General features: G+C 38.4%; 2 protein-coding genes across 2 annotated transcripts; both read right to left on the reverse strand.

Annotated features, from left to right (window-relative positions):
- Positions 1–12,866: 12,866 nt before the first annotated feature.
- LOC108341556 (benzyl alcohol O-benzoyltransferase) lies at positions 12,867–14,639 on the reverse strand. Its single transcript, XM_017579226.2, has 2 exons — positions 14,363–14,639; positions 12,867–13,906 (listed from the first exon to the last, which is right to left on the reverse strand). Exon 2 carries the CDS (start codon positions 13,850–13,852, stop codon positions 12,983–12,985), a length of 870 nt encoding a protein of 289 aa, XP_017434715.2. The 5' UTR covers positions 13,853–13,906; positions 14,363–14,639; the 3' UTR covers positions 12,867–12,982.
- Positions 14,640–25,135: 10,496 nt separating this feature from the next.
- LOC108342566 (benzyl alcohol O-benzoyltransferase) lies at positions 25,136–27,180 on the reverse strand. The gene is made up of 2 exons (XM_017580356.2): positions 26,683–27,180; positions 25,136–26,217 (listed from the first exon to the last, which is right to left on the reverse strand). Exons 1-2 carry the CDS (start codon positions 27,133–27,135, stop codon positions 25,294–25,296), a joined length of 1,377 nt encoding a protein of 458 aa, XP_017435845.1. The 5' UTR covers positions 27,136–27,180; the 3' UTR covers positions 25,136–25,293.
- Between the last annotated feature and the right edge of the window lie 370 nt (positions 27,181–27,550).

Raw genomic sequence — 27,550 nt, forward strand, 5'->3', positions numbered from 1 at the left:
AGACCAATAAATAATTAAAATTTAGAGGATTGAAAATATTCCACTTGTATTTCAGTTGTTAATCCGACATCCTGGACCACATTATGGGAACTGATGTGTGCATCAACAACCAAGACATTAAAACCGTTTACAGTAACCTCACCCCACGTGATTGTAATTGTTATTGTGCCTATTACAACAGAGGTCACTCCAATAATAATTGTTTGAGTCCACATTAATTTTTGTTATTTTTCCTGTGTTTAATATACATCAATGTTATTATATTTAAAAAATTAATATATTTTTAAATAATAAAATCAGTATTTATAAGTTTATTTTGAATGTTTAATAGAAGAATAAAATAAGAAATCAGTAAAAATTTAAATCCTAATTTCTTTTCGTTATTAAAAAAATATCGAATCATTTTACTATGATGAATATAATTTGAAATATAACAAAAAAAATGAAAGTAGTATAATATTTTTTTTTATTAAAACAGTTTAAGAGCCAGAAATGGCTTTTTTGCTAACTAAATTTATATAAAATCGTGAAAAAGTGCTGAATTTTTATATATTCAAATTTAACAACAATTTTAAATCTATGCTAGTCCAATGACACGTGCGTACACGTTTTTTTTAATAATTGTGATTATTTTATATATAAAACAATAAAGTAGTAAGATTATTATGTAACGAGGTATGATAAAAATTAGGTTGTGTTTCGGTCAAGTTTGGTGTAATCCTACTAAAATACTCCTAATTGTATTGAAGACTGGGTGGATACTAGAGATCGGACGGACGAACACGGTTCAATTCGCTGCAGAATGAAGACTGGGCGGGCTTTGCTTCAAGCGAGCTTTCATGGGGAGCTGAACGAATGTTGAATTGAGGCTTTTTGAAACATTCCGAGATGGTTTTGAGACCGGACGGTTCTTGATGACTGGACGGACACCTTGATCTTCCTCATGTTCCATGTTGTTCGTTCTTCCTCCTCCGAGCCAGGCAGGTACCTGTCAAAGGCACTCCGACCCTCAAGTTAGTAATGTAACCGAGCGGTAAGTAATGCATGTATATAGTGCATCCTATGCAACCTTTTTGGTGATCATACCTGTGATTCTTATTTATACTAGTTGTAATGAGCTTTTACCTTTTGTCGGCTTAATGGCGGTCCAATCACGCCTTAATATCCATTAGGGGCTTTAATGAGCTATTTTCGTTTGTAATCTGACCATATGGCCGGTCGGTCGGTATGGGTGGTCAGCGTGGATAGAACCGTTCGATTCACAGGGTCGGGGGACCATATGGTATACCGATCTTTGGGAGAGTTGGACTCGGGGAGCCGTTCGGTTTTGGATGCGTGAGAGATCGTACGGTACACTGGGGACTGCACGGTACATCAGCCTCCCAAGCCCGAGCATGATGTTAATTACGCGAAGGGGTTTTGTAGATGGCTTTCCTAAAAAGGACGGGTTCTCTGCTTTGCTTTCGTCTCTAAGTCCCTTCTGCTTGTTTGAGTGGATGGGAGGCAAAAGTGGGTACCAAATCGTGGAGATCCGCTGTTGCTTACTAACGGTGGGGGTCGGCCGGGATACCATTTGAAGAAGAACAGTTGTGAGGCCAAATGACAGAATGCTTAATGCCAACTTTGGCAAAGTACTTGAGGCCACAGATGGCCAAGCCATTGGGGCTAGAAAGTTGAGGTCAAGTTGTGACCCGATTGAGGGCAGGTGGCTGTAATCGAATGACTGGGGCCGGATGGTTGATTACCAAACTTGGCTAAGTAATTGTGATGTCATGGACGACCGAGAAGTTGAGACCTTTGAGGGTCGATTTGTCGAGACCTTTGGAGGCCGAGATGGCCGAGCGGTTCAGGCCATTGGAGGTCGAGATTTTGAGGCCATTGGAGGCCGAGAAGCTGAGGCCTTTAGAGGACGAGGAGTTGAGGCCTTTGAAGGCCGAGAAGTTGAGGCCTTTGAAGGCCGAACGATTGAGGCCCTGGGAGGCCGAGAGGTTGAGGCCACTAGAGGCCAAGAGGTTAAGGCCACGGGAAGCCGAGAGGTTGAGGACTTTTGAAGGCCGAACAATTGAGATATTGAGGCCGTTGGAGGCCGAGGAGTTGAGGCCTTTGGAGGCCGAGAAGTTGAGGCCTTTGGAGGCCGAGAAGTTGAGGCCTTTGGAGGCCGAGAAGTTGAGACCTTTGGAGGCCGAAGAGTTGAGGCCTTTGGAGGCCGAGAAGTTGAGGCCCCGGGAGGCCAGGAGGTTGAGGCCGTTGGAGGCCGAGAGGTTGAGGCCACTTGAGGCCGAGGGGTTGAGGCCACGGGAGGCCGAGAGGTTGAGGCCCCGGGAGGACAAGAGGTTGAGGCCTTCGGAGGCCGAGATGTTGAGGCCTTCGGAGGCCGAGATGTTGAGGCCTTTTGAAGGCCAAATTAAGGCCTTTAACGGACGAGCGGGTGAGGCCATACGAAGGCGATGTTGAGGCCAAGCAATGGCCGAAAGGTTGAGGCCAAGCAGTGGCCGAAAGGTTGAGGCCTTTGGAGGCCGAGTGGAGGCCTTTTGAATGACGAACGTGAGGCCTTTGAAGGCCGAGATGTGGAGGCCTACTGAAGGCCGAATGATTGAGGCCACGGGAGGCCGAGATGTTGAGGCCTTTTGTAGGCCGAACGGTTGAGGCCACGGGAGGCCGAGATGTTAAGGCCTTTTGTAGGCTGAACGGTTGAGGCCTTTGGAGGACGATAAGATGTGGCCGGTGTTAGGCCGAACAGTTCAAGCCTTGGAGGCCGAGAAGTGGAGGTTTGTGCAAGGTTGAACGGTTGAGGCCATTGGAGGTCGAGTGTTTGACCTTTGAAATGCTCCGGACGACAGGGTATCTCATTCACCGCCCGACCAAGTTGACAGGGTGTCCCGTTCATCAACTTGGTCTTTGTCTGGAGTCAGATAGCAGTGGTTCAACAAAGAACTCGTCGTTCACTACCCGACCAAGCTGACAGTGGTTCATTAAAGAACTCGCCGTTCATCAACTTGGGCTTTATCTGGAGTCGGGCAACAATGGTTCAACAAAGAACTCGCCGTTCACTGCCCCGCCAAGCTGATAGTGGTTCATTAAAGAACTCGTCGTTCGTCAACTTGTGCTTTGTCTGGAGTCGAGCAGCAGTGGTTCAACAAAGAACTCGCCGTTCACTGCCCGGCCAAGCTGACAGTGGTTCATTAAAGAACTTGTCGTTCATCAACTCGGGCTTTGTTTGGAGTCGAGCAGCAGTGGTTCAACAAAGAACTTGTCGTTCATTGCCCGACTAAGCTGACAGTGGTTCATTAAAGAACTCGTCGTTCATCAACTTGGGCTTTGTTTGGAGTCAGGCAACAGTGGTTCAACAAAGAAGTCGTTGTTCACTGTCCGACCAAGCTGACAATGGTTCATTAAAGAACTCGCCGTTCATCAACTTGGGCTTTGTCTAGAGTCGAGCAGCAGCTGTTCAACAAAGAATTTGTCGTTCACTGCCCGACCAAGCTGACAGTGGTTCATTAAAGAACTCGTCATTCATCAACTTTGGCTTATGAGGCCAAATAGGCGAGGCCAGATGGCGGACGTACTTGAGGCTGCACAGCTGAATGACTTGACGTTGATGCCAATTTTGGCTATGTACCTTAAGGGTCTGGTTTGAGAAAGTACCTGATCATTAAGGCCGGGCAGCTGAGGTCTTTGGAGGCCGAGTTACTGAGGCCAAAGAGTGGCCAAACGGTTGATGGTGAATTTGGCTAGGTACCTACGAGGCTAGGTTTTAGGAATTACCTTGGAGGCTGAACGGTCGGAAAGTGGAGACCGAATGGCCGTGCGAACGTGGCCAAGTGGCCGAGTAAACAGGGCCGAGTTGTTGGGTAGTCGAGGCCGAGGTGAGAGGCCGAAAGGTTGAGTTGAGGTTCTTTTGAGGCACCACTCACTGGTTCCTTGTGGCTACAATGGGGAATACCAGCAGCTCGGTCCCACGGTGGACGCCAAAATGTTTCGGTCGGGTTTGGTGTGACCCTACTAAAACACTCTTAATTGTATTGAAGACTATGTGGATGCTAGAGACCGGATGGACGAACACTGTTCAACACGCTGCAGGATGAAGACCGAGCGGGCTTTGCTCCAAGCGGGCTTCCATTGGGAGCTGGACGAACGTTGAGTTGAGGCTTTCTGAAACATTCTGAGATGGTTTCGAGACCGGACGGTTCATAATGACTGAACGAACACCTTGATATTCCTCATGTTCCAAGTTGTTCGTTCTCCCTCCTCTCTGAGCCGGGCGGGTACCTATCAAAGGCACTCCGACGCTCAAGTTAGTAATGTAACCGAGCAGTAAGTAATGCATGTATATAGTGCATCCCATGCAACCTTTTTGGTGATCATACCTGAGACTCTTATTTATACTGGTTGTAATGGGCTTTTACCTTTTGTCGGCCTAATGGCGGTCCAATCACGCCTTAATCTCCATTAGGGGCTTTAATGAGCTATTATCCTTTGTAATCTGACCATATGGCCAGTCGACCGATATAGGTGGTCAGCCTGGATAGAACCATTCGGTTCACGGGGTCGGGGGACCATATGGTATACCGACCTTTGGGAGAGTTGGACTCGGGGAGTCGTTCAGTTTTGGGTGCGTGAGAGACCGTACGATACATTGGGGACCGTACGGTACAGGTTGTATTATTCTAATTGTTATTATTAAAGTAATTGTATCATATGTATGTTTGAGAGAGTTTCTTCAGTCGAACACATTTAGCCAGAGTTCTCCATGTCGAATTCTTTTCGCTGAGCTTGTTTAGGATGAGTTTTTCAGACAAATTCTTTCAGGTTGAGTTTTTATAAACCGATTTGTTGAGGACCTGGGTGTTAGACCTTCCTGAAAGTTGGAGTGAGATCTTATGTTAGTGAAGTTCACATACAACAAAGTTACCGTTCCAGCATTGAGATGCTACCTTTTGAAGCTCTGTATGGAAGGAGATGCCAAATACTGTTGTATTGGTATCAAGATGGAGAAACAATGATTGTGGGACTTGAGTTGTTACAACAAACTATTCCAAAGGTAAAGTTGATTCAGGATGAGATACAAAAACTTAGAGTAGACATATAGTCTTATGCGAATAAAAGGAAAAGATCGCTAGAGTTTGAAGTTGGATATCATGTGTTTTTGCGAGTGACACCAACAACAATAATTGAGAGAGTTATCAGGTCGAAGAATTGTTGTCGCCCAAGTTTCTTGGACCATACCAAATTCTCAGAAGGATTGGGTCAGTAGCTTACGAGATAGTGTTGTCACCTCGGTTGACAAACTTACATAATGTGTTTCATGTATCACAATTAAGGAAGTATGTTTCGGGTCCAACTCATGTTGCAGAGGCTAATGACATTCAAGTCAAGAGGATTTAATGTTAGACGCTGGACCAATGAGTGTTGGATGTTCAAATCAATAAGCTGAGAGAAAGGATATTCGTACGGTGAAAGTGCTTAACACAAGAAATGACTTGGGAATTGGAGGATTTTATGAGGAAAGGGTATCCAAATATTTTTTTTGAATAACACCATTTTCGAGGATAAATTTTTTTGGATTGAAGAGAATGTAAAACATGAGAAAAGATATTAATAAAAAATGATGTTATAATGTGGTTTAGGATTATTTAATAAGAATAGTGTGCGTTTTACACCAATGTTGTATAGCTTAGTTGATGAAATATTTATATTTGGACTAGTGATTATGTGATCAACTGTTAGATGCATAAAAGGTTTTATATGTTTTGTTTATGTTATTATTAATTGTGTAGTACGAATGTGATGGCTAAATTGTATGTTTGGCATTCAAAGGGAGAGGGGTTGATTTAGAAGGCGTTTATTTTCTTAAACTTTGGTCTTTAATATTTTTTTAATTGCATCAGAAAAAACCAAGGTACTTTAAACCTAGACTAATGCACGAGACCACAACATTAATGTGTCGTTTTTCTTTATGCAACGTTCTTTCCCCTTGGATAGGAGGAGAGCCCGTAGTGTTAGGGGTTTGAGAGGGTTTGTGGGGAACAGTTAAGATGAATGGTTAGGGAGTGAAGGCTAAGAGTAGGAACAAAAAAAATAATATTCTTTAACATACCTAATTTTTTTACATTCGTTTGACATTACTTTTACATACTTTTTATTCTTTTTTTTTCTTGAAAAAATATAAAAGTTTATACTTTTATGACCATTTCATCTTTGTGCTCTATGTCAAATGAATGTAAAAATGTGTCATGGTATCATTACTCAATCAGGAAAGGATATTGTGAGAGAGAATTGTAGGAATATTAGAGACTGAATTGTGGCCTGCTTCGATGTAAAGACAAAAGGTTAGGAGAAGCTTTAGGCTGTGTTCACTTAAAGAGAATTTACTGTTAAGAGGTTATTGAGAGCGAGGAAATGAGATGATTTCTGTGTTCACTTGAGAAGAAATGAAAGGAACGATTTGATAGGGTTTGCGGGATGCATCATTTTTTCTATCACCTGCGAAAGTGGAGAGATTTGGAGGGATTAGTTGTGCAAAGTCTAATTTACCCTATACGTAATGTATAGTTCCAGCTCCAATTATCACACATATTCGATTCTAATTACAAAGAATTCATTCTAATATTTTGATTAATAATAAAAACATGAGAAAAATAGTGATTTATATGGTCACTATAGACTCACGATGAAGAACAAACTGATTGAAAGATGAAGACGACTTTTGAAGCTAAAGAACAATGATTTGTTGGATGCGAATTCGGTTTCTAGACCACCCGTATTCGGTTCCAGGCATATGAGGAATTTACATGGAACCTGTATTGATTCCTACTTCCTTTTATTCGGTTCCAAGCATCATGTATTCGGTTTCCAAAATATTGTATTCGGTTCCAGCATTTTGGGTTAAGTTAGAGCACCGAAAGTGGTGGTGAGAAGGAAGCGGAGGACGTGCTTTGAAAGAAGCGTGGGTCGAAGAAGGGCTGCTGGGGGTTGTGATGATGTTGTTGTGGTGGTGAGTTGAATGGGTGGTGAATCGAGAAACCAGTGGTGGCTATTGGTGTTGAGCCATGTAGAATGGGGTCAATTAACATGGTAAAGTTGTGGTTTGTTAAAACTCATTGGTAAGTGTACCAAATCGTTCATGTAATATAAAATGATAAGACCAAGTATTGTTTCCCAAGAGACTCGCGTAATATTAATTAATTGCACTATTAACAACTCATATAGTGAATTTGGACTTTGGTGTTTGAAGACACTTAGACATGGACTAGACTATAAATGGTACGAAATGACATTGTTAAGGTTAGTTTTCACCTATTCACTCTTGTGCATACACAATTTCATCTCCTCTCCATCAAATTACTAAAGTCAATCCAGAAAATTACTCAAGCCCTAATTCCTTAGGTGAAAGAGCCTAACTTTTCCCTATTAAAATCCAATTTCTTGGAAAATCTAACAAGCAAAACTCGCATTAAGAACTAGGATCTAAGACAACAAGTGAATCATCTTCTATTCCTAGAATCAATGAACCATTAGGACTCTTGTTTCAGTTCTAGATTACACAAGATACATTCCCATACCCATGAATCAAAGATCAAGTCATGAACATCTCTATTACATGCAAGCTTTAAGATTGGAAACAAAAATACTAGCAATTGATAAAAAAAGGCATAAATACATTCAAATCATTCATCAAATACGCAAGAGTTCAAAGGTTACATCTATCCCCCACATGATGGGTTTGACTCTCCGTTTCCATGGAGAGCCCTAGAGCTTACAAAATGGCCATGTAAGAAGAAGAAGAACCCAAAGAGGAAGAAGGGAGTGTTCCCACGAACCCTAGCAACCCTCCAAGCTCTCCTCTAAGTGAAATCGCACCTCCAAACTACCAAAGACCCAAAACCTTTCGCGTTTTAGGGTTATATAAGCTAAAATTGCCACATCAGCGAAAGTGGCGCTCGGCGCCCCTATAGGGGCGCTCAACGCGAGCTCTGCAGAATTGGATGACGCTCAGCGCCCTGGATGGGTCGCTCGGGCAAATTTACGTAGCAAATGGCGCTCAGCGATCCTGAAGGGGCGCCCGGGCGCAAAATTCTGGCAATTTCAGGATTTTCACCGCCAGTGGTAGCTTAGCGGGAGCTCAACGGTAGCCCAGCGGCAGCCCAGCGGCAACATTCCAAAACTCTATCTTTTTGCTGTTTTGTAGCTTTTGTGGCTGGTTCAGTTCTCTACTTTGGTGGAGGTTCTTCCAAGCACAATATTAGCTACAAAATAAGGGGATTAGTGATGAATTTATATCAATATAGCCCAAAATATAAATAACATTAAAACAAGTTTAAAGAGAGGATTTAAGCAAGTAATAAGCTAAACGGGAGCTAATTTTGTCTCTAAAATGAACCTCAGATAATGGTAAGAATTAGCGTTATCATGGTCGAAATGTCGGTGCGTTTGGTTAGTTTTGTCGTCGGTGAGTTCATTTTCGGTGAGGAGTATCATTGATGAGTTCCATTCATAATCCAACATGTTTATATTTGGCTTAGAGAGCGTGAGGCAGAAGCAAAACCAATTTTGTTTCTTTTACTCTGATGGTGTTGAAGGTTTTTGTAAGAGGAGTATTGTAGTGTAAAGGGTTTTTTTAACAAATTTATTAACAACTTTTTTACAACAGCCTATGTGGTAGCTTGTGAGTGGTCCGTTTTATATATACGGATCAATAAAACAGTGACACATAATCCATTGTCAAAGAGTTGTTAAAACAATTTATTAAAATATCGGGTCCCAATGTAAAAGTGGTAGAGAAAAGTGAGATTGAGTTTCAATTTTTGAAATATCCAAGAGACTAATTTGCATGGTTTAGCTAAGTAATAATAATAATAATAATCCTAATGATAATAATAATAATAATAATAAATAATAATGATAATAATAATAATAAATAAATAATAATAATAATAACAAATAATAATAATAAAAATAAATAATAATAAATAATGATAATAATAATAATAAAATAATAATAATAATATTAATATTAATAATAATAATTTATTGTTATTATTATCGTTACTATTATTATTTCAGTGTACTAAATTATCATTTTTACATTTTAAAATTAATTTTTATTTTTTTTCTCCTTATAAACATTTTTATAATTATATATAACATTAAAAATTATCATTTTATATTACTTTTATAATTAGGGGTATTTTGGTAATATTTAATTTCTACCAATTAAACAATTCTTATTTATCTGTCACACAAATCAAATTCTCACAAACTTTACTTCAAAATTCATTCTCACTTATTTCCAAATATACTCAAATAAACAATAAAAAATTTATCCTAAAATCTCCTCAAATTCATCCACACACTTTTCTCCAAATCATCTCCCCAAAGTAAATAAGTCTGGTAATGAGTATAATTTGTTTCCATGAGTGTTCACCATAAATGCTGACCATAATTTCCTAAGTCTTAGAATGTGAGGATGTTTGTTTTATGTGTTGCGAAGAGTGGAACTGGGGTGTGGTTTGGGTGCAGGGCAATAAGTTCACTAACGCTGTGTGGCAGAGGTGAGTTGAGTGTGTCTTAGTACTAATTTGTCTATCTGCATCAACAGAACCAAGACATTACCAACACAAAAACCATTTACACGCAACGCATGTGATTGTAATTGTTATTGTCGTATTAGAACAGAGGTCACTTTCAATAATAATTGTTCGAGTCCACATAATTTTTTTTTGTTATTTTTCTGAGTTTAATATACATCAATGTTATTATATTAAAAAAATTAATATATTTTTAAAAAATAAAATCAGTATTTATTAGTGTATTTTGAATTTTTAGTACAAGAATAATATGGTAAATCAGTAAAAACTTAAATCCCAATGTTATTAAAAAAATCTGGAATCATTTTACTATGATGCATATAATTTGAAATATATAAAAAAATGGCTTTGTGTAACATTCCAAAAATATAGTTATAAACTATATTTAAGAGTACTTACGTTTATAATAAAAATAGAACGGTTACAGAAAATAAAAATAACTTACAGTTATCCTAAAATAATCATAAATTTAAAACTTATTACAATCATATACTGAATACAAACCATAAGAACAAACCATAAGAACAAACCGAACGGTCATACAAGAGATATATCAACCGAACAGTCCTAGCTTAAGGGTTTGAAGACTCCTCGCTCAGCACCTGCTCCAGAGAAAGCCTCTACACACTCTGCTCACACCTACAGAGTCATCATTGCAAGGACACATACGACCGAACAGACAACATGACAAGATAGGAAAATAAGTGTAAGCTAATGTAATTTAATTAATCATAAATACATAAACAAATACACAATCATATATTCAATTGAGCATTTATAAAATCATCAACATACATTTCTGACAAAGACCGAACATAATATACATGCAATGACCGATCACTTGACTTGACCATCCAGATTGTATGAATATGTAGCTTGAGACCGTTCTTGCACCCGGGTGGTGTAGTAACTGGAAACCCCTCAGCTGCCACCCGAGGTTAGTCCGTCATACCTCACCCAGATACCCTATGGACTAGGACCTCCTGCTATTCTCACGACATGACTTACTCATCTCTACTTGAGACTTGGTAATCATTAGAATGTCAAGATGAACGCCATGGATTTCGCTGTCCATATTCATACTATACCATCACCTTGATAACCAATCACTAAGACATTCCTCCTTGGAATTCTCTTTTATACCAGTTGGAACATTATGCCTTCTTCGAAACTTAATACAATTTCTCATACATAGTAGATCAATGCAACTATAATAAGCAATCAGAGTCAAACCATGAAATCAACATTTGAATACCAAATAACATTTCGTAGAAGAAAAATCGAACGACAACAATACAACCCCTGAACATGACCGAACGGAAAAGATCAATATAACCTTCGAAAAGGACCGAACGGTCATTTAAGGCTCAAGCATAAGCCTAACATAGTTTGAGGACCGAACACTATAATTAAACCGAACACTTATAGCTTAGTCCGAACACTTAGAACTTAAACTGAATACTAAGAACTTAGACAAAATCCTTATGGCCTAGACCAAACATTTAGAATGTAGACCGAATAATATCATAAAACCGATTACCAAAGCATGACCAAACGCTATTACAGAACCGAGCACTACTAAGAGACCGACTACCCACCTAAGACCGAACAGTCATGAACGAGTAAGACTAAAGAGACCAAACCCAATTAATGACCGAGTACCTGAATATAGCCGAGCGGTCAATCAGTGCATGATCGAGCGGGGCTGAACGCAGTTAAAACTGAGCACCAGTACAAGATTGAACTCTAGCTAAACCGAATACTGGTGTACGACCGAAAGCTAGGGCGAGACCTAACACTAGAAAGACCGTTCGGTCATTAATTGAACTTCACAAAAGCAGAACTCAGTTAAGATCGAACAGAAGAGGAAGACCACCCACACTTAAGACCGAACGATCATGAACTAGTAAGACTCTACAGAGACCGAAATTAGTTATGACCGAGCGGTCAACAACGCTCTCTCAGCGTTCTGCATAATTCTACAGAATAACTGCAGAATTATGAATAACATCTAATTTTACCAAAACTGAATATTTTTCCCAACTTCTAATTCTCCAAACATGAATTATACATATCTTTAAACTTAACTACGAGTAACTAAACCTTTCTAACATCAATTAGAGAGTTTCATCTCAGATTTGAGATTCAATTCTGCAGAATCATGAACTCAAGGACCGAAAACCAGATTTTTCTATTTTAGTACAATTTTGAGTGACTTAAGGATCTCAACGAGTCCTAAATAACTTGCCCAGATTCTCTATACAGACCAAACTCACACCGAACACAAATTTCCCAATTTCACCATCACACTTCCTCATAATTTACTCAACCATTTAACTCAAAATTATGCAGAAACCCAAACCTCATAATCATAGCATCTAACCGTCCACACAAGCATCACCGAACATCAAATCATTCAATTTCACACACATGCAGAATCATCAACAACATTTTCATACATCATCAACCAAACAATTAAATTAACTAGCTTCCCTTACCTCAAAGCAACTTGACAGAATTAAACCTCTCCACCGTTTTTGCTAAATCGCATGTGATCCTAGGACAACCTACAGGCTTTGGATTGGAGAAAGGGAAACCAACCACCAAACCATAAATAGAATCAGAACCCAGATGAAGAACCGATGCACACATGCAAAACCGAACAATGCTTGCATGTACCAGAAATTGTAGAAATTTCAAGAATCAAAGAGAGACAAACTTACCTGCTCTAAACACGAAATTGATCGGTGAAAATGGAAGTCCTTGATCTCAGGATCGCCTAGGGAGGTTCTAATCACTGATCAGATGAACCAACAATAAGTAATTTTAGAGAGAAGAAAAAGAAGAAAAGGTAGAAGATAGTGTTTTTAGAGAAATAAAACGTACTGATATAATAAGCTGAGTATTTTAGAATATAAGTGCTGCACTGATGAGTCCTTACATTTTGGTAACTAATTCTTTTTCACATTTTACATCGTGAAAAAGTGTTGAATTAATTTACTAATAATAATTAAAAATATTATTCCGTTATAGTTTTAAATAATCATTTTAATTTTCAATTTTGTTATGGAGCTGTTTTTCAGAATATGTGATGATAAAAGGGATATTATTTTTAACGAATAAATTATAGGCAATTAAAAAGAAAAATCTAATTACTCTTTCATAAAAAGGATTTTTATCGTCAAACATTCTATATCATGTGGCAAGACAAATCTTAAAAAAGTGTACCGTAAAAATTTCAGAAATATTTAGTCTAAATTAACATTGGTGACCTTTTCACAAACGTTAATTTCTCCTTTAACATTACTCATAAGCACAACTAACGTTAAATAACTTCGTACTAGTCTAGATTCTATCTCTTAAATAAGCTAAATTATTCCATGAAATACAGATTATTAGAGGGTAGACTTTATAAAAGGAGCAGAACTGGTTTCAGGTTGATTTTTGTTGCCTAGCATGTGGCTAAACTCTTCAGCAAACCTTTCCATAGCATCAGCAGGTAAGCAAATCGGAAATATTATGCCTTCTTCACCTTTTCCATTCTTAGCAGAACAGAAAAACGAAACTCCTAAGAAGCTCCCAGCCCCAGCTTTAGCCACTCCACCGTACACAGCCTCACCCCAACCAAAATCCACTTTTCTAAGGTTAAAACGTGCCAAATGTGACACAATATAAGACCTCACAGTTGTGAATAAGCATCGTCCCTTCATCACCATCAGGTCTGCAACAGATTGCAGGTACTCTTCTGTCATCTCACCTTTCACTTTATTTATCAACTCCACCGCATACCCAAATGGGTTTCTGCAAAGCTTCCCTGCAGTCGTTACTGCCGCCGGATATGCAAAACCGTTGCCGTAGTAACCAACAGGAAGTGGTGGATTGAACCGACCACGTGCGTTGACTATGCACATCATGCGAACATCCTCGTCTGCTTCTATTTGCAGTGCTTTTGTGCGACAGCGCCAAAGGCATGCTGTGATGAGATCAAATGTGGTGCAGTGCTGAAGGTGTTGGGGAATCAAGCGCCGAAGTGCAGCTATATCGAGTGGTCCAAAGAAGAATGATCGTTGAACCATGTTTTGGTCTGAAGAAGGAAGGGTATCTTGGACTTTCTCGAATTCACGATGGTTGCATGTAATGCGAGGTGGGTCTCTTGCCATTAGGAGCTCCCTACGCCACGCTGGTTCGATGGAAGGTTTGGTTGCATCTCTAGCCATTTCCGCCCACGCGCTCATGAATTGTTCGTAACCGGGTCCATCACACATGGTGTGGTTGAAGCCGATGGCTAAGATGAAACCACCGCACTTGAGTCGTGTCACCTGCATTTTTATTCCATATTCAACAAGTTCACACATTTTGCTTCCGGTAAACTTTTTCTAAAGTTAACTACGACCAAGAATAAGTACAAGAAACAAGCTACTTGTGAAAATTTCGGTTGAACATCTCACGTCTTTTGATAAATTATTACGAGTGTTATACACCTCACTTTTGTAATAGGCTATCAGAGCATATCAATGAAAAAAAATTTGACAGAAGGACGAACCAGCCCATTCTCTCTATCAGAACCAGTAAGACTCCCAATACTTCCGAAAATCAAGATGAGAAAGCACATTTGAGTTGGTTTGTACCATTTAAATTCTCTTGTTTTAAAAACAAAATTAAAAAATTAGTGGATTTTGACAGAAATTAATTATATCAGAAATGAGTTTTTAAAATATAGAAATCTAGAAAATGAATAAAAAATATGTTGAGATTGATGAGTAAGTGTATTGAACCTGTACAAGTAGAAGGGGAGTGTTGGTAATTTGTTGTGTGCCAGGGACATCGTATAGCAGTTCATGGAAGCATGGGAATGGAGGCTGGAGAAAATCGCCAAACTGATCAAGTGTGACGTCTGCGTCGAGGCACCAGCTGGGGTTGGCACCTTCGCACTGTAAAGTTCAGAGAAGAAGAAGATGAAGAAGATGATGATGATGATGAGGCCATGAGAATTATGACATAACAGAAGAGAAATTAAGCAAATGGATTTGGGTTGAGTGAGTGTGTGAGTTCCTCGAGCCAAAGTCTGTTGTGCTTTATAAGGAAAATGTAATGATGCATATGCATTGGTAGGAAATAAATCGAAACACGTTTCCTTTAACGTATGAATAAAGTGATGGACCCAAAGTGTCACACAGCCACCCGTTTAACCAGGGGATCACCACATCAAGTGCTGCACCAGTCAAAGTATTTGGGAACCATGGTTTTGCATTTTTCATATTATGACATTATCTTTACTTTAAAATATTAACATTATATGTATATAAAAAAAATTAAATCTTTTTTTTTCATTTAATATAACTTTTAATTTTGAGGCTATTGGGCCTTAGTTGGGGGCAGCCGGGCCCAGACTAAGGGAACCTGACCTTAGCAAGGGTTTTTTCCCTAACATCAGATTATTCATTCTGCTTTTCCTCTTTTTCTCTCTAAACTCAGTCCATTTCCCTATTTTTGCTCTGACTTCTCTCTACCTTTCCACCACTTTCCATTGTTGGAATTTCAAATAGGTGGTATTCTTTCGTTCACGGAGTTGAGGGCTTCCTATTCATCCGATTAAAATTCCGATTTGAACGGGTAAGTTGGTTTTTCCATTTTTCTTGAATCTAGGGCATGCAACTTTACTGGTTGCATGCAGCTGGCTAATACTTCCTTTTGATTCCCTGTCGATTCTAGCTCTAAGAGCTGTTTTCTTCACCATTTAGGGGGTTGTAGGGCACTGTTGGGTTCTCACTGTGAGGGGTACGGCTAGGGCACTCTAGTTGAATATATTGTTTGACTTCCAGGTAAGGGGAGCTAGACGTTTTCTTCTGATTTTATTGTATGAGGTGTATGTGTGTTGAAATCTGAACTGCTGTGCTGTTAAAGTTAAGTTTTAAGATCGAATGTGTAGAATAATATGTGCTGACATGTTCTTATGTGAAACTGTAAATTATGTTATATGACACTGCCTTGTATGTGAATGTTGTGTGAACCATGAATTGAGGTTGTGACTGAATTTGGGATTAACCATGTGGTGGTGATTAAATACGATGGAGAGCGTTAATACTGTTATGATGGTCATTTTGGAAGGGACTAAGTAAACTGAGGTAGGAATTTTAGTTACTATGATTGGGAGTGTGATTGAAGTACTGAGATAGTGTAGAGTGGTAAATTGGGATAGGTTGAGAGCACTGTGTTGGTAGGATAGAAGAATCTTAAAAACCTGAGTTGGCACATCCCTGATCATAGAGCAGCCCTGGCCTGGTCCAGTCAGTTGTGACTAGTCATATGTGCTGGCGTCGAAGGTGAGACTGATGTGTTCAGACATCTGATTCTTCTCCGATGACCAATTGGGTTAGGGAGATGTGGTTGAGGTGGAAATCCTGTGTTAGTCATGTTAGATGAGTAAAAGGTTAAGAGAGTATTGTTTTTGGTCCTTTGAGAGGAACTGAGGTAGGGAGTTTGAGCATAGGTGGTCTTGAGTGCAATTGGACAGTGTGGCTAGCTTGTATGAGTCAATTAGAACAGGTTGGAGTCATAAAACTGAGTAAAGTCATGTTTAAAATGGTAGAATCAAAATTGGGTCCTTGGGTTGATGAACTTGGAAATTTAAGTTGAAAACTTGGTAGTAATCACTTTAGAATCATGCTAAGAACGTTCGTAATCATCTAGACAAGTTTAATTAGGCGTGATATAAGAATTAGGAGGGTTAGAAGTTGGGGAAAATAACTGGAAATGGTAAGGATTAATGACTGTGTGGTTCTGCAGAATTCACGTTCTGCAGATTATGCAGTGTCGCTATGCGAGTTGTCTCGCATAGCGAGACCCTGTAGAGGGTGCTCATTGTCTTGGTAATTTGCTGTGCGAGTTGGTGCGCTGTGCGAATTATCAAAGGGTGATGCTCACTGTTTATTGACTCGCCATGGCGAATCCTGTCGCTATGCGACTGTGGTGGTCTGGGATCACTGCCCATTTAATTCGAAGAGCGAGTGGGGTGCATAGCGAGAGGTTTGAGGTGTGATGTATGCTGCGAATTAATTCGCCATGCGAAATAGGGTGCGCTATGCGAATTTTAGCTGTCCTTTTGTTAGGAAAATTCGCCCAGCGCATCAAGGGGGTGCGCTATGTGAATTTTTGCTGTCTTGCCATGTATCTTGGTGCGTTGAGAGACTTGGTTCATTGAGTTTCATATTTTTCCACATCTGTTTGAGCTGTTTGATGTTGTTTGACTGCCATGATGTATGTATGGTTAAAGAAAAAGGATATGTGGTTAAGAGTATGGTAGTTTGACGTAATTCCATGATCTTCAAGGAGAAGATTTATGGTGGTGCAGTAGTGTTTAGAATGATCTACAGGGAAGCTCAGTATTGGGGGTTATCTTGACGCTCCAATGGTCTTTCGTTCTCAAGTAGAGAGGATTGAACCATGTGGTGAGGAGTAGCAAGAGGTCTTAGTCTTGGGGGCTTCCAGTATGCCTCAAGGCCCGGAACAGGCTAACCTCGTGAGTGTGGTAGGGTGGGGAACCCAAGTTTCATAAGCCACCACGAGTGCATAACCTGCCATAGCTCGGTAGTCATTCTAAGTCCGGACGAGTCAAGTCTAGTTTATAACATGTTCTTGGTATGATTTAACTTGCTTGGCTTAAAGTAATTATTTGATGAATTGGTTGCTCTAATATAGTATACTTGTTTGAAAAACTAGCTCACCCTTGCTTGTTTGTGTGCTTGTGGTATGTGTTTTCTTTTGCAATGATCATCCAATTGGATGTGAGCAGACGAAGAAGAGGTGTCTGTGGAGCAAGCGCTGGAAGAGGGTGATGCAGCAGCTTAGTTTATTTAGAATCTTGATGAGTAAACATTCGGAAGAAAATTTCCAGTGGTTCTCTATGTTTAAGAGACCGAATCTTATCTTATTTTGGATGACTGTAACTGATATAGTCTGTTATATGCCTCTAACTGCTTTCCAATATTATAACTGAACGACGTCTTTATTATATGTGCATGTCGTATATTTTGGGGATGTCACAGACCGCATAGTAAGTTGAGAAGTAAGGAATCAACAGTAAGGTGTAGAGGAGAGAGCACTCACAACTTTGTACAAAGAAGCACAAGAGAGAGAATATTTCGGTTAACGCCGTTTTTGTATATTTAATGGAAAGAAATTATATCATATGTGAATAAAATTGAAATTTTTATGTTAGGTGTGGACGAAATTAAAATTTTGTTAAGAGGTATGACAAACTTGGCACATTATAGCGAAATTAGGAATAAAAGAATTAATTAAACTTTATAGAAATATATTGATAATAAATTTCTCCTATTCGGTTAAGAATGTAAAAGTCTTCATTTGATTTAGCTATCAACGAAATGAATCTATTTGGTAATTTAAGTATCAGACATAGCTGGCCGTTATATTATTCATTTTCAATTTATTTCTTGGACTATGCATGAAAAGAAAGTACATGATTTTTATGATGATATCTGGTCTAAGGCAGCTTGAAAATTACATAAATATTTATATTAATCCACTAGTTGACGACTTCAAGTTGTTGGGATTGAAATATTTGATATCTTTGCTTCTGAAACTTTCATGATGCATGATATGTTATTTTGCGTCGTTAATGACTTTCTAGCTTACTATAATTTATCAGGATATAGTATCAAGGGTAAAAAACCATTTATTGTATGTGAAGAAAACATTCAAGCCCATCAATTGAAACATAGAAGGAAGACAATATATATGCACCATAGAGATTTTTAAAATCAAATCACTCATATCGAAGGTTAAAAAAAACATTCAATGGACATCAAGAGAATGACGATGCACTAATTCAACTAATTGGCCTTCAAATTTATGAAAAAGTAAAGTACATCATGTATTTGGAAAAACACCGAAGAAGTCATCTACAACATGCCCTTGAAAGAAAAAAAATCAATATTCTTTGATTTTTCATATTGATCAAAGTTAAAAGTTTGACATTGTATAAATGTAATGCATGTAAAGAAAAATATATGTAGAAAAAAAATATGTGTGATAACTTGATTAATACAGTACTTAACATTCAGGAAAAGACATAAGATGAAGTAAATGCTCATTTGGATTTGGTTGAAATTAAGATCTGAAAAGACTCGACACCAAGAGAGGTTGGTAAGTTACTTATTTATCCATGCATATTACACTATGGAGAAAATAAGTTTGTCTTTGTCTAAAAAGAGTGAAGTTACCAAAATGGTACTTTTCAAATATTAAGAGTTTAATGTCACGGTAGGACTTGAAGCTTATTGGCCTGAAGTCTCATGATTGTCACGTCTTAATGTAACAACTGTTATTAAAGGCTATTCATGTACACTAATCTTGTTTGTGTTCATTTTTCACTTCCATTTGTAATAAAGTCATTAATCTTCTAAAGTTATATAAATTTCAAGGTGAGTTTTTATATCTTGGGTCAACTGAAAATGTTTTTTCTTTCCTTTTATTTGTTTGTTTATTTGATAAGACAAATCCAATTCTATGAACCAATATACTTAAAATAAAATGTGACAATTTTTCCTTAAAATAAAAAACTACGAAAAATGTTCAAAATAGATAAAATCTTCCAAAAGAATTTATTTAAATATGAATACCAAGTTAAATTAAGAATGACACCTAATAAACAATATCTGTATTTTTGTGCGTGTAGGGAGCGACGAGCGTCCGCTTGCGTGTAGGGAGCGACGAGCGTCCTCTTGTGCGTGTAGGGAGCGACGAGCGTCCGCTTGCGATGAACCGAGCGTGCCCTTGCTATGTGACGAGCGTGTTGGGCGATGAGCGTTCTGGTGACGAGCGTCCACTTCATGTTCTCTGGATGAGCGTCTTGACGAGCGTCCATTTCATATTCTCTGGACGAGCGTCCTCTTGTGCGTGTAGGGAGCGACGAGCGTCCGCTTGCGATGAACCGAGCGTGCCCTTGGTATGTGACGAGCGTGTTGGGCGATGAGCGTCCTGGTGACGAGCGTCCACTTCATGTTCTCTGGATGAGCGTCTTGACGAGCGTCCAATGTTCATACGTGCATATTCATGAATCTGCTGAGTGCAGACAGCTAAATGCAGCTCAATTCAAATTTCAGTCATCAGAAACTGTCATTTCTGATGAAAATAACTAATAATTAATATAAGATTCATCAGAAACTGTGATTCAAACGGCACATTGAATATAAAATCAGAAACTGTGGTTCAAACTGGACATCATATTCATTGAACATACAATACTTTTCTTCATGAAATAATACATCAGCACACAATACATATTGAAGTTTGTATCCAAAAAAAGGTGCTAGCCGAAACAAAGTACCAAAATACATATTAATAATAGCTAATGACTTTCTAAATCAGTTTGAAGGTGCTGTGGCAGTTGGGTCAGCTGGTGTTGAAGTTGTCTGAGGTGCTGTTGTTGATGGGTGACTTTGTTGGGGTTGTTCAACCTCGCATTGAGTAATTTGACTTGATTGAGTTGCATTTGGAGTTGTTGGAGCAGCTTGGGCAGCTTGTGGACAATTATTTCTTTTATGTCCAAGCTCTCTACATATGCCACATCTCTTACGTGTTCCACCTTGTCTTAGTTCAGTGTCATCTTTCTTAAGCTCCCAAGGCTCTAATCTTCTTTTCTTTTTCGGTCTACCAGGCAAAATTCTCTTAGGTGGAGGCAACACATCAGGCATTGAAGTCATTTCCCACATATGAGCACCGTGGACTGGATATATCATTGGAAAGTATGTTTGTTCATAGGTTGACTTTGTAAACCAATGTGAGATGTAGTCTTCTCCATTGATGTTTAAAAATGTCATGGCAGTGAGGGCATGACAGCATGGGATTCCTGTTATACTCCATTTCCTGCAACTACAGTCCACTTTATCTATGTCAACAACAAACTTGTTACCAATGTTGGAAGTGTGTCTCACTTCAAATAATTTCAATCCTGACCAGCTGGAAAATGAAATTTGGATTCAAGTGAGTAAGTAAAGTAAAGAAATTAAAACAAATAAAACTTCATATTATGAAATCATACCTAGGTATCCAATATTTTGTGTTGTTTAATTCCTTTTGAAATCGTTTATAAATTTTGGGGCAAATGGAACCTTCATATAACCTTATCTTCTCTCTATTTCTTGCCCATCTCTTCATTAGATACATACGAATGTCTTCCATCATTGTTATGATGGGCTTAGCCCTTGCATCCAAGATCACACTATTAAAAGCTTCAGAGATATTGTTTACTATGGTGTCACAAGCAGCTGTGGGTGTAAACCTTGACCTTGACCAAAATCTATATAAAGAAAAACACACACATTTATAACACAACCAAACAGTTCTAAATAATTGACATCGCTAACACTCTTGAAAACATACCTTGGTGGAATACCTATCAAGTGCTTAAAGGCCTCTACATTGACATCTTTTATTTCTCTCATGACTGCCTCCCATGCTTGAGGATGGGTTGATGATGCTGCCTTCCATAATAGACGTTTCAGATTTTTTCCAGGATATTTTTTCCTAAAATTTGCATATATGTGGCGGACACAAAACCTTTGATGAACACGAGGTAGAAGTTCTTGTATTGCTGGCAGAAGTCCCTATCAAATGATACAAGTAAATTTACTGAACATGAACATGGAAGACTAAGGTCTCATAATAAAAAACAATGAAATATAACTTACTTTTTGTTGATCTGAGATAAATGTATACGTTGAACACTTTTCAACACCACCAAGATCATCAATCAAGAATTCCAAAAACCAAGTCCAGGTTTCCTTATTCTCCACCTCCACAACAGCATATGCCAAAGGTAACATTTGGTCATTACCATCTCTTCCAACTGCTGTTAACAATTCACCCCCATATTTCCCTTTCAAGAAACACCCATCCAAACCTACAATGGGCCTACATGATATGAAACTCACCTTACATGCCTTCAAACAAACATAAAGTCTCTTGAATACTTGGTTGCCCTCATTAGGTTCTACACTAACTTTGACAGTTGATCCAGGATTTGACCTAAGGAGCTCATTGGCATAGTCATATACCCTTTTATATTGTTCTTCAAAATCACCTTAAATTTTCTTGTGTGCCATTTTCTTTGCCCTAAAGGTTGTTGACCGAGACACATTAATATTCCATTTCTTACAAACTTTGTTTTGGAGGTTAGTCAAATTAATATTTGGATTTTCTTCTATGGTCTTCTCTAACCTCCCACTTAACCATTTTGATGTCACTAAACGCACATTAAATTCTCTACTGCAGGTATGCTTGTTTATAATCTTCCTTAACTGCCATGTATTTTGGGCAGCCTTATATGCACAATATGCGTACCATGGGCACTTCCCTTTTGCCCCACAACATTTAACAGAAACTCTTGTTTTATCATTTTTAAAAACCTTCAATTTCCGACCATTCTCTACACCGTAGCTTCTTATTGCTTCTGTGAAATCTTTTTTTTCACTGAAGAATGTCCCCACTTCCCAGTTATAGTGTTCCATACTTTTGGGCAATGAAAAAATGCCAAAATTTCCATAACGGTCTCTATCATCATTTGATGAATCACTTAATACAAGGCTGTCTAAACTTTCAGATTCCCAAGAATTGTCAGATAAATCTCTGTCATGTAAATGCTGTAATGGAGGACACTTCCCACTTGGTCCACCCACTTCAACTTCCTCACTACGGTTACAAAAATCATCTTCACTCAACACATCCTCTTCATCTCCATTCCAACTTCTAACATCGTAGTCATCATGTCCCCCATCCTCTCCCTCAGCCTCTGCCTCCACAAACTTATCATTAACAGCCTCTACACCCTCCCCCAAACCAGCCCCAACATCCTCTCCCTCAGCCTCTGCCTCCACAAACTTATCATTAACAGCCTCTACACCCTCCCCCAAACCAGCCCCAACATCCTCTCCCACAACCTCTGCCTCCACAATGTTATCATTGTCAGCCTCTACACCCTCCCCCAAAACAGCCCCAACATCCTCTCCCACAACCTCTGCCTCCACAATGTTATCATTGTCAGCCTCTACACCCTCCCCCAAAACAGCCTTCTCACACTCTTCCTCACACTCTACCTCTACACGATTATCACTGTCACCCTCCCCCAACATATGAACGTACTCAGGATCTGACACCATGTGTACAACATACAGGTGAGATTGACCATTCAAAATGGCAAGGTTGACCACATGACATGCACCCTTGTCATCAGATAATAGTTCTAACCTTCCTTCTAACACAGTACCACCACCCACTGCATACCACAACTCTTTAACATTAATATAGCCCATCTCCTTCAAAATGGACATAATTTCAAAGTAGCTCCATCTATCTGGGTCAATTTTTAAAGTAGATGTTTGACCAAACTCATATTTAAATGACCCATCATTCACAAATTTGCCCCCATGGTGAAAGACCACTTCGACATCACAGTTAGCCATCCTAAACTAATATAAAAAATCATGTCAGTCTAACTTTACCCAAATAACACTACATTTAATTGACCAAAATAACACTACATTTACATATCAGGATACGACTGTGAACCCATCAGGGTAAAAAACAATTAAAACAAATTTGTACTGAACCCTAAACACAGCATAAAGATTGGGGGACCACACACAACACCCATAATGGGGGACAACAACAAACAGAGATAATAGTTTATGGGGGACCACAACAAAAGTAAACACACACACGAAGCAAACACACACACCAAAGCAACCATAAACCCAACGAATGGAACCCACTTCGCATGGACCAAAGCAAACACACACACGAAGCAAACACCAAACCCAAGCAAACATACACGTACCTTCGAATGGACCTTCGAATGGAACCCACTTCGCAATTCCAAATCACCAAACGCTTCCAAATCAGCAGACGCGTTCTGCTTTCAAAAGCCCCAATTGCGATTTTTGACCGTTCCTCAACTCAGAAACGCGTTCTGCTTTCGTTCACACATACAAATACCCTAAACGTCACTCATTTGCCATTGACACGTCATTAGTGACTCATTTGCCACGTTTTACTAAGCTAGTGCCACATAATCAACCACTTAACGCAGTTAGGGTGTATTTAACGGAGATGACTACATTGACACAAATATTTTTAATGTTTGGATTCAATTGACACTTTTATACCACGTGAGGACGAAAATGAAACTTTTTTAAAAGTGAGGATGAATTTGACACAATTCAACCAAACTTAGGACTAAGGAAGCAATTATCCCAATAATAAATTAGAGGATTGAACATACCATTTGTACTTCAGTTGTTGATCCGACAGCCTGGGCCACATTTATCTGCATTGACAGAAACAAGACATTACCACCACAAAAACCATTTACAGTAACCTCACCCCCACGTGATTGTAATTTTTATTGTGTGTATATTAGAACAGAAGTCACTTCAATAATAATTGTTCGAGTCAACATAATTTTTGTGTGTTTAAAATATATCAATTTTTTTATTATGTGAAAAGAATTAAAATATTTTTAAATAATAAAATCAGTGTAATGTGTATTTTGAATGTTTAATAGAGGAATAATATAAGAAATCAGTAAAAATTTAAATCCCAATTTTTTTGTTATTAAAAAAATCTCGAGTCCTTTTACTACGACGAATATATAATTTGAAATATAACGAAAAAGAATATGATAGTAGCATAATATTTTTTTTATCAAAAAAGTTTAAGTGGCATAAATTGGTTGTTTGCTGAATAAATTTATATAACATAAAAGTGCTGAATTATTTTACATTCAAATTTAACAACTCTTTTAAATCAATATATGTATTAAGGGTTAAATATGTTTTTTTATCCCTTAACTTTCACGAAAATTGGAACTAGTTCATCTTCAAAACTTTGGACTAATTTAGTCCCCAAACTTTAGAAATGTGTGAATTTAGTCATTTTAACCAAATTTTGTTAACTTTATTTGATGTTTTAAACGCATTTATCAGTGAACATTAAAGAAAAAATGTGTCAAACGGTGTAAACAATTCAAATACTATCATGAAACGCACTTGAAACATCAAATAAACCTAACAAAATTTAGTTAAAAGGACTAAATTCACATATTTTTAAAGTTTGGAGACTAAATTAAAGTTTTGAAGAGTAACTAATTTCAATTTTCGGTAAAAGTTAAGGGATCCCAATGTATTAATAACACTGTCGTCTCTAATTCTTGCCGCTACAGTTTTTGGTCCACCAAATCATAGCTCGTAATGATATTTTTCAGTTGATGATTTCACCTAAACATCCAACTAGATAAGTTAATTTACTCAATAATAATTAATTTATATCATTGCTATATAGTTTCAAATAATCATTTTAATTTTCAATTTTTATTTAATTATTTATGGAGCTGTTTTTCAGAATGTGTGATAATAAATGGGATATTATTTTTAACGAATTAATTATAGGCATTAAAAAAGAAAAATCTAATTACTCTTTTATAAAAAGGATTTTTATCGTCACAAATTCTATATCACGTGGCAAAACAAATCTTAAAAAAATGTACAGTAAATTTTTTATAAATATTTAGTCTAAATTAACATTGATGACCTTTTCACAAACGTTAATTTCTCCTTTAACATTACTCATAAGCACAACAAACGTTAAATAACTTCGTACTAGTCTAGATTATTTCATGAAATACATATTATTAGAGGGTAGACATTATAAAAGTAGCAGAACTGGTTTGAGGTTGGCTTTTGTTGCATAGCATGTGGTTAAACTCTTCAGCAAACCTCTCCATAGCTTCAGCAGGTAAGCAAATCGGAAATATTATGCCTTCTTCTCCTTTTCCATTCTTAGCAGAACAGAAATACGAAACTCCTAAGAAGCTTCCAACCCCAGCTTGGGCCACTCCACCGTACACAGCCTCACCCCAACCAAAATCCACTTCTCTAAGGTTAAAACGTGCTAAATGTGACACAATATAAGACCTCACAGTTGTGAATAAGCATCGTCCTTTCATCACCATCAGGTCTGCAACAGATTGCAGGTACTCTTCTGTCATCTCACCTTTCACTTTATTTATCAACTCCACCGCATACCCAAATGGGTTTCTGCAAAGCTTCCCTGCAGTCGTTACTGCCGCCGGATATGCAAAACAGTTGCCGTAGTAACCAACAGGAAGTGGAGGATTGAACCGACCACGTGCGTTGACTATGCACATCATGCGAACATCCTCGTCTGCTTCTATTTGCAGTGCTTTTGTGCGACAGCGCCAGAGGCATGCTGTGATGAGATCAAATGTGGTGCAGTGTTGAAGGTGTTGGGGAATCAAGCGCCGAAGTGCAGCTATATCGAGTGGTCCAAAGAAGAATGATCGTTGAACCATGTTTTGGTTGGAAGATGGAAGGGTATCTTGGACTTGCTCGAATTCATGATGGTTGCATGTAATGCGAGGTGGGTCTCTTGCCATTAGGAGCTCCCTACGCCACACTGGTGCAATGGAAGGTTTGGTTGCACCTCTAGCCATTTCCGCCCACGCGCTCATGAATTGTTCGTAACCGGGTCCATCGCACATGGTGTGGTTGAGGCCGATGGCTAAGATGAAACCACCACACTTGAGCCGTGTCACCTGCATTTTTATTCCATATTCAACAAGTTCACACATTTTGCATCCGGTAAACTTTTTCTAAAGTTAACTACGACCAAGAATAAGTACAAGAAACAAGCTACTTGTGAAAATTTCTGTTGAACATCTCACATCTTTGTTAAATTATTATATACGAATGTTATACACCCTACTTTTCACTTTTTAATAGGCTATCAGAGCATATCAATGAAAAAAAAATTGACAGAAGGACGAACCAGCCCATTCTCTCTATCAGAACCAGTAAGACTCCCAATACTTCCGAAAATCAAGATGAGAAAGCACATTTGAGTTGGTTTGTACCATTTAAATTCTCTTGTTTTAAAAACAAAATTAAAAAATTAGTGGATTTTGACAGAAATTAATTATATCAGAAATGAGTTTTTAAAATATAGAAATCTAGAAAATGAATAAAAAATATGTTGAGATTGATGAGTAAGTGTATTGAACCTGTACAAGTAGAAGGGGAGTGTTGGTAATTTGTTGTGTGCCAGGGACATCGTATAGCAGTTCATGGAAGCATGGGAATGGAGGCTGGAGAAAATCGCCAAACTGATCAAGTGTGACGTCTGCGTCGGCCTCAATGAACATGGCACCTTCTCCAGTGCAATCCACCATCAATTTGCGGTTAGGCCCCTCTCTAAGCCTACCCGCAAATGGGTAATAAAAGACAAGTGTCTGGGAGAGTGCTTGGCGAATGACTTGAACTGGGTCTTTCTCTGCCATTGATGCTTGCTTTTTATAAATGTGTATCATCGGAATGTGGACACGCAGGGCTTCTTGATCATCAATGTCGGAAAGTGGTTTAAATTCATGAGGAGTGGGGATAGCAGGAGGCACCAGCTGGGGTTGGCACCTTCGCACTGTAAAGTTCAGAGAAGAAGAAGATGATGATGAGGCCATGGGAATTATGAGAGAACAGAAGAGAAATTAAGCAAATGGATTTGGGTTGAGTGAGTGTGTGAGTTCATGGAGCCAAGTGTGTTGTCCTTTATAAATGGAATGATGCATGCATTGGTAGGTAAATAAATTGAAACACGTTTCCTTTAACGTATGAATAAAGTGATGGATCTAAAGTGTCACACAGCCACCCGTTTAACCAGGGGATCACCACATCAAGTGCTGCACCAATCAAAGTATTTGGGAACCATGGTTTTGCATTTTTCATATTATGACATTATCTTTACTTTAAAATATTCACATTATATGTATATAAAAAAGTTTAAATCTTTTTTTTTCATTTAATATAACTTTTAATTTTGAATCATGTTTATGGAAAAAAAATCCGTCTTAAAAATTGAAAGAAATAAAAATGCAA

This window comes from Vigna angularis, chromosome 6 (assembly GCF_016808095.1).
Source record: "Vigna angularis cultivar LongXiaoDou No.4 chromosome 6, ASM1680809v1, whole genome shotgun sequence".
Taxonomy (NCBI): domain Eukaryota; kingdom Viridiplantae; phylum Streptophyta; class Magnoliopsida; order Fabales; family Fabaceae; genus Vigna; species Vigna angularis.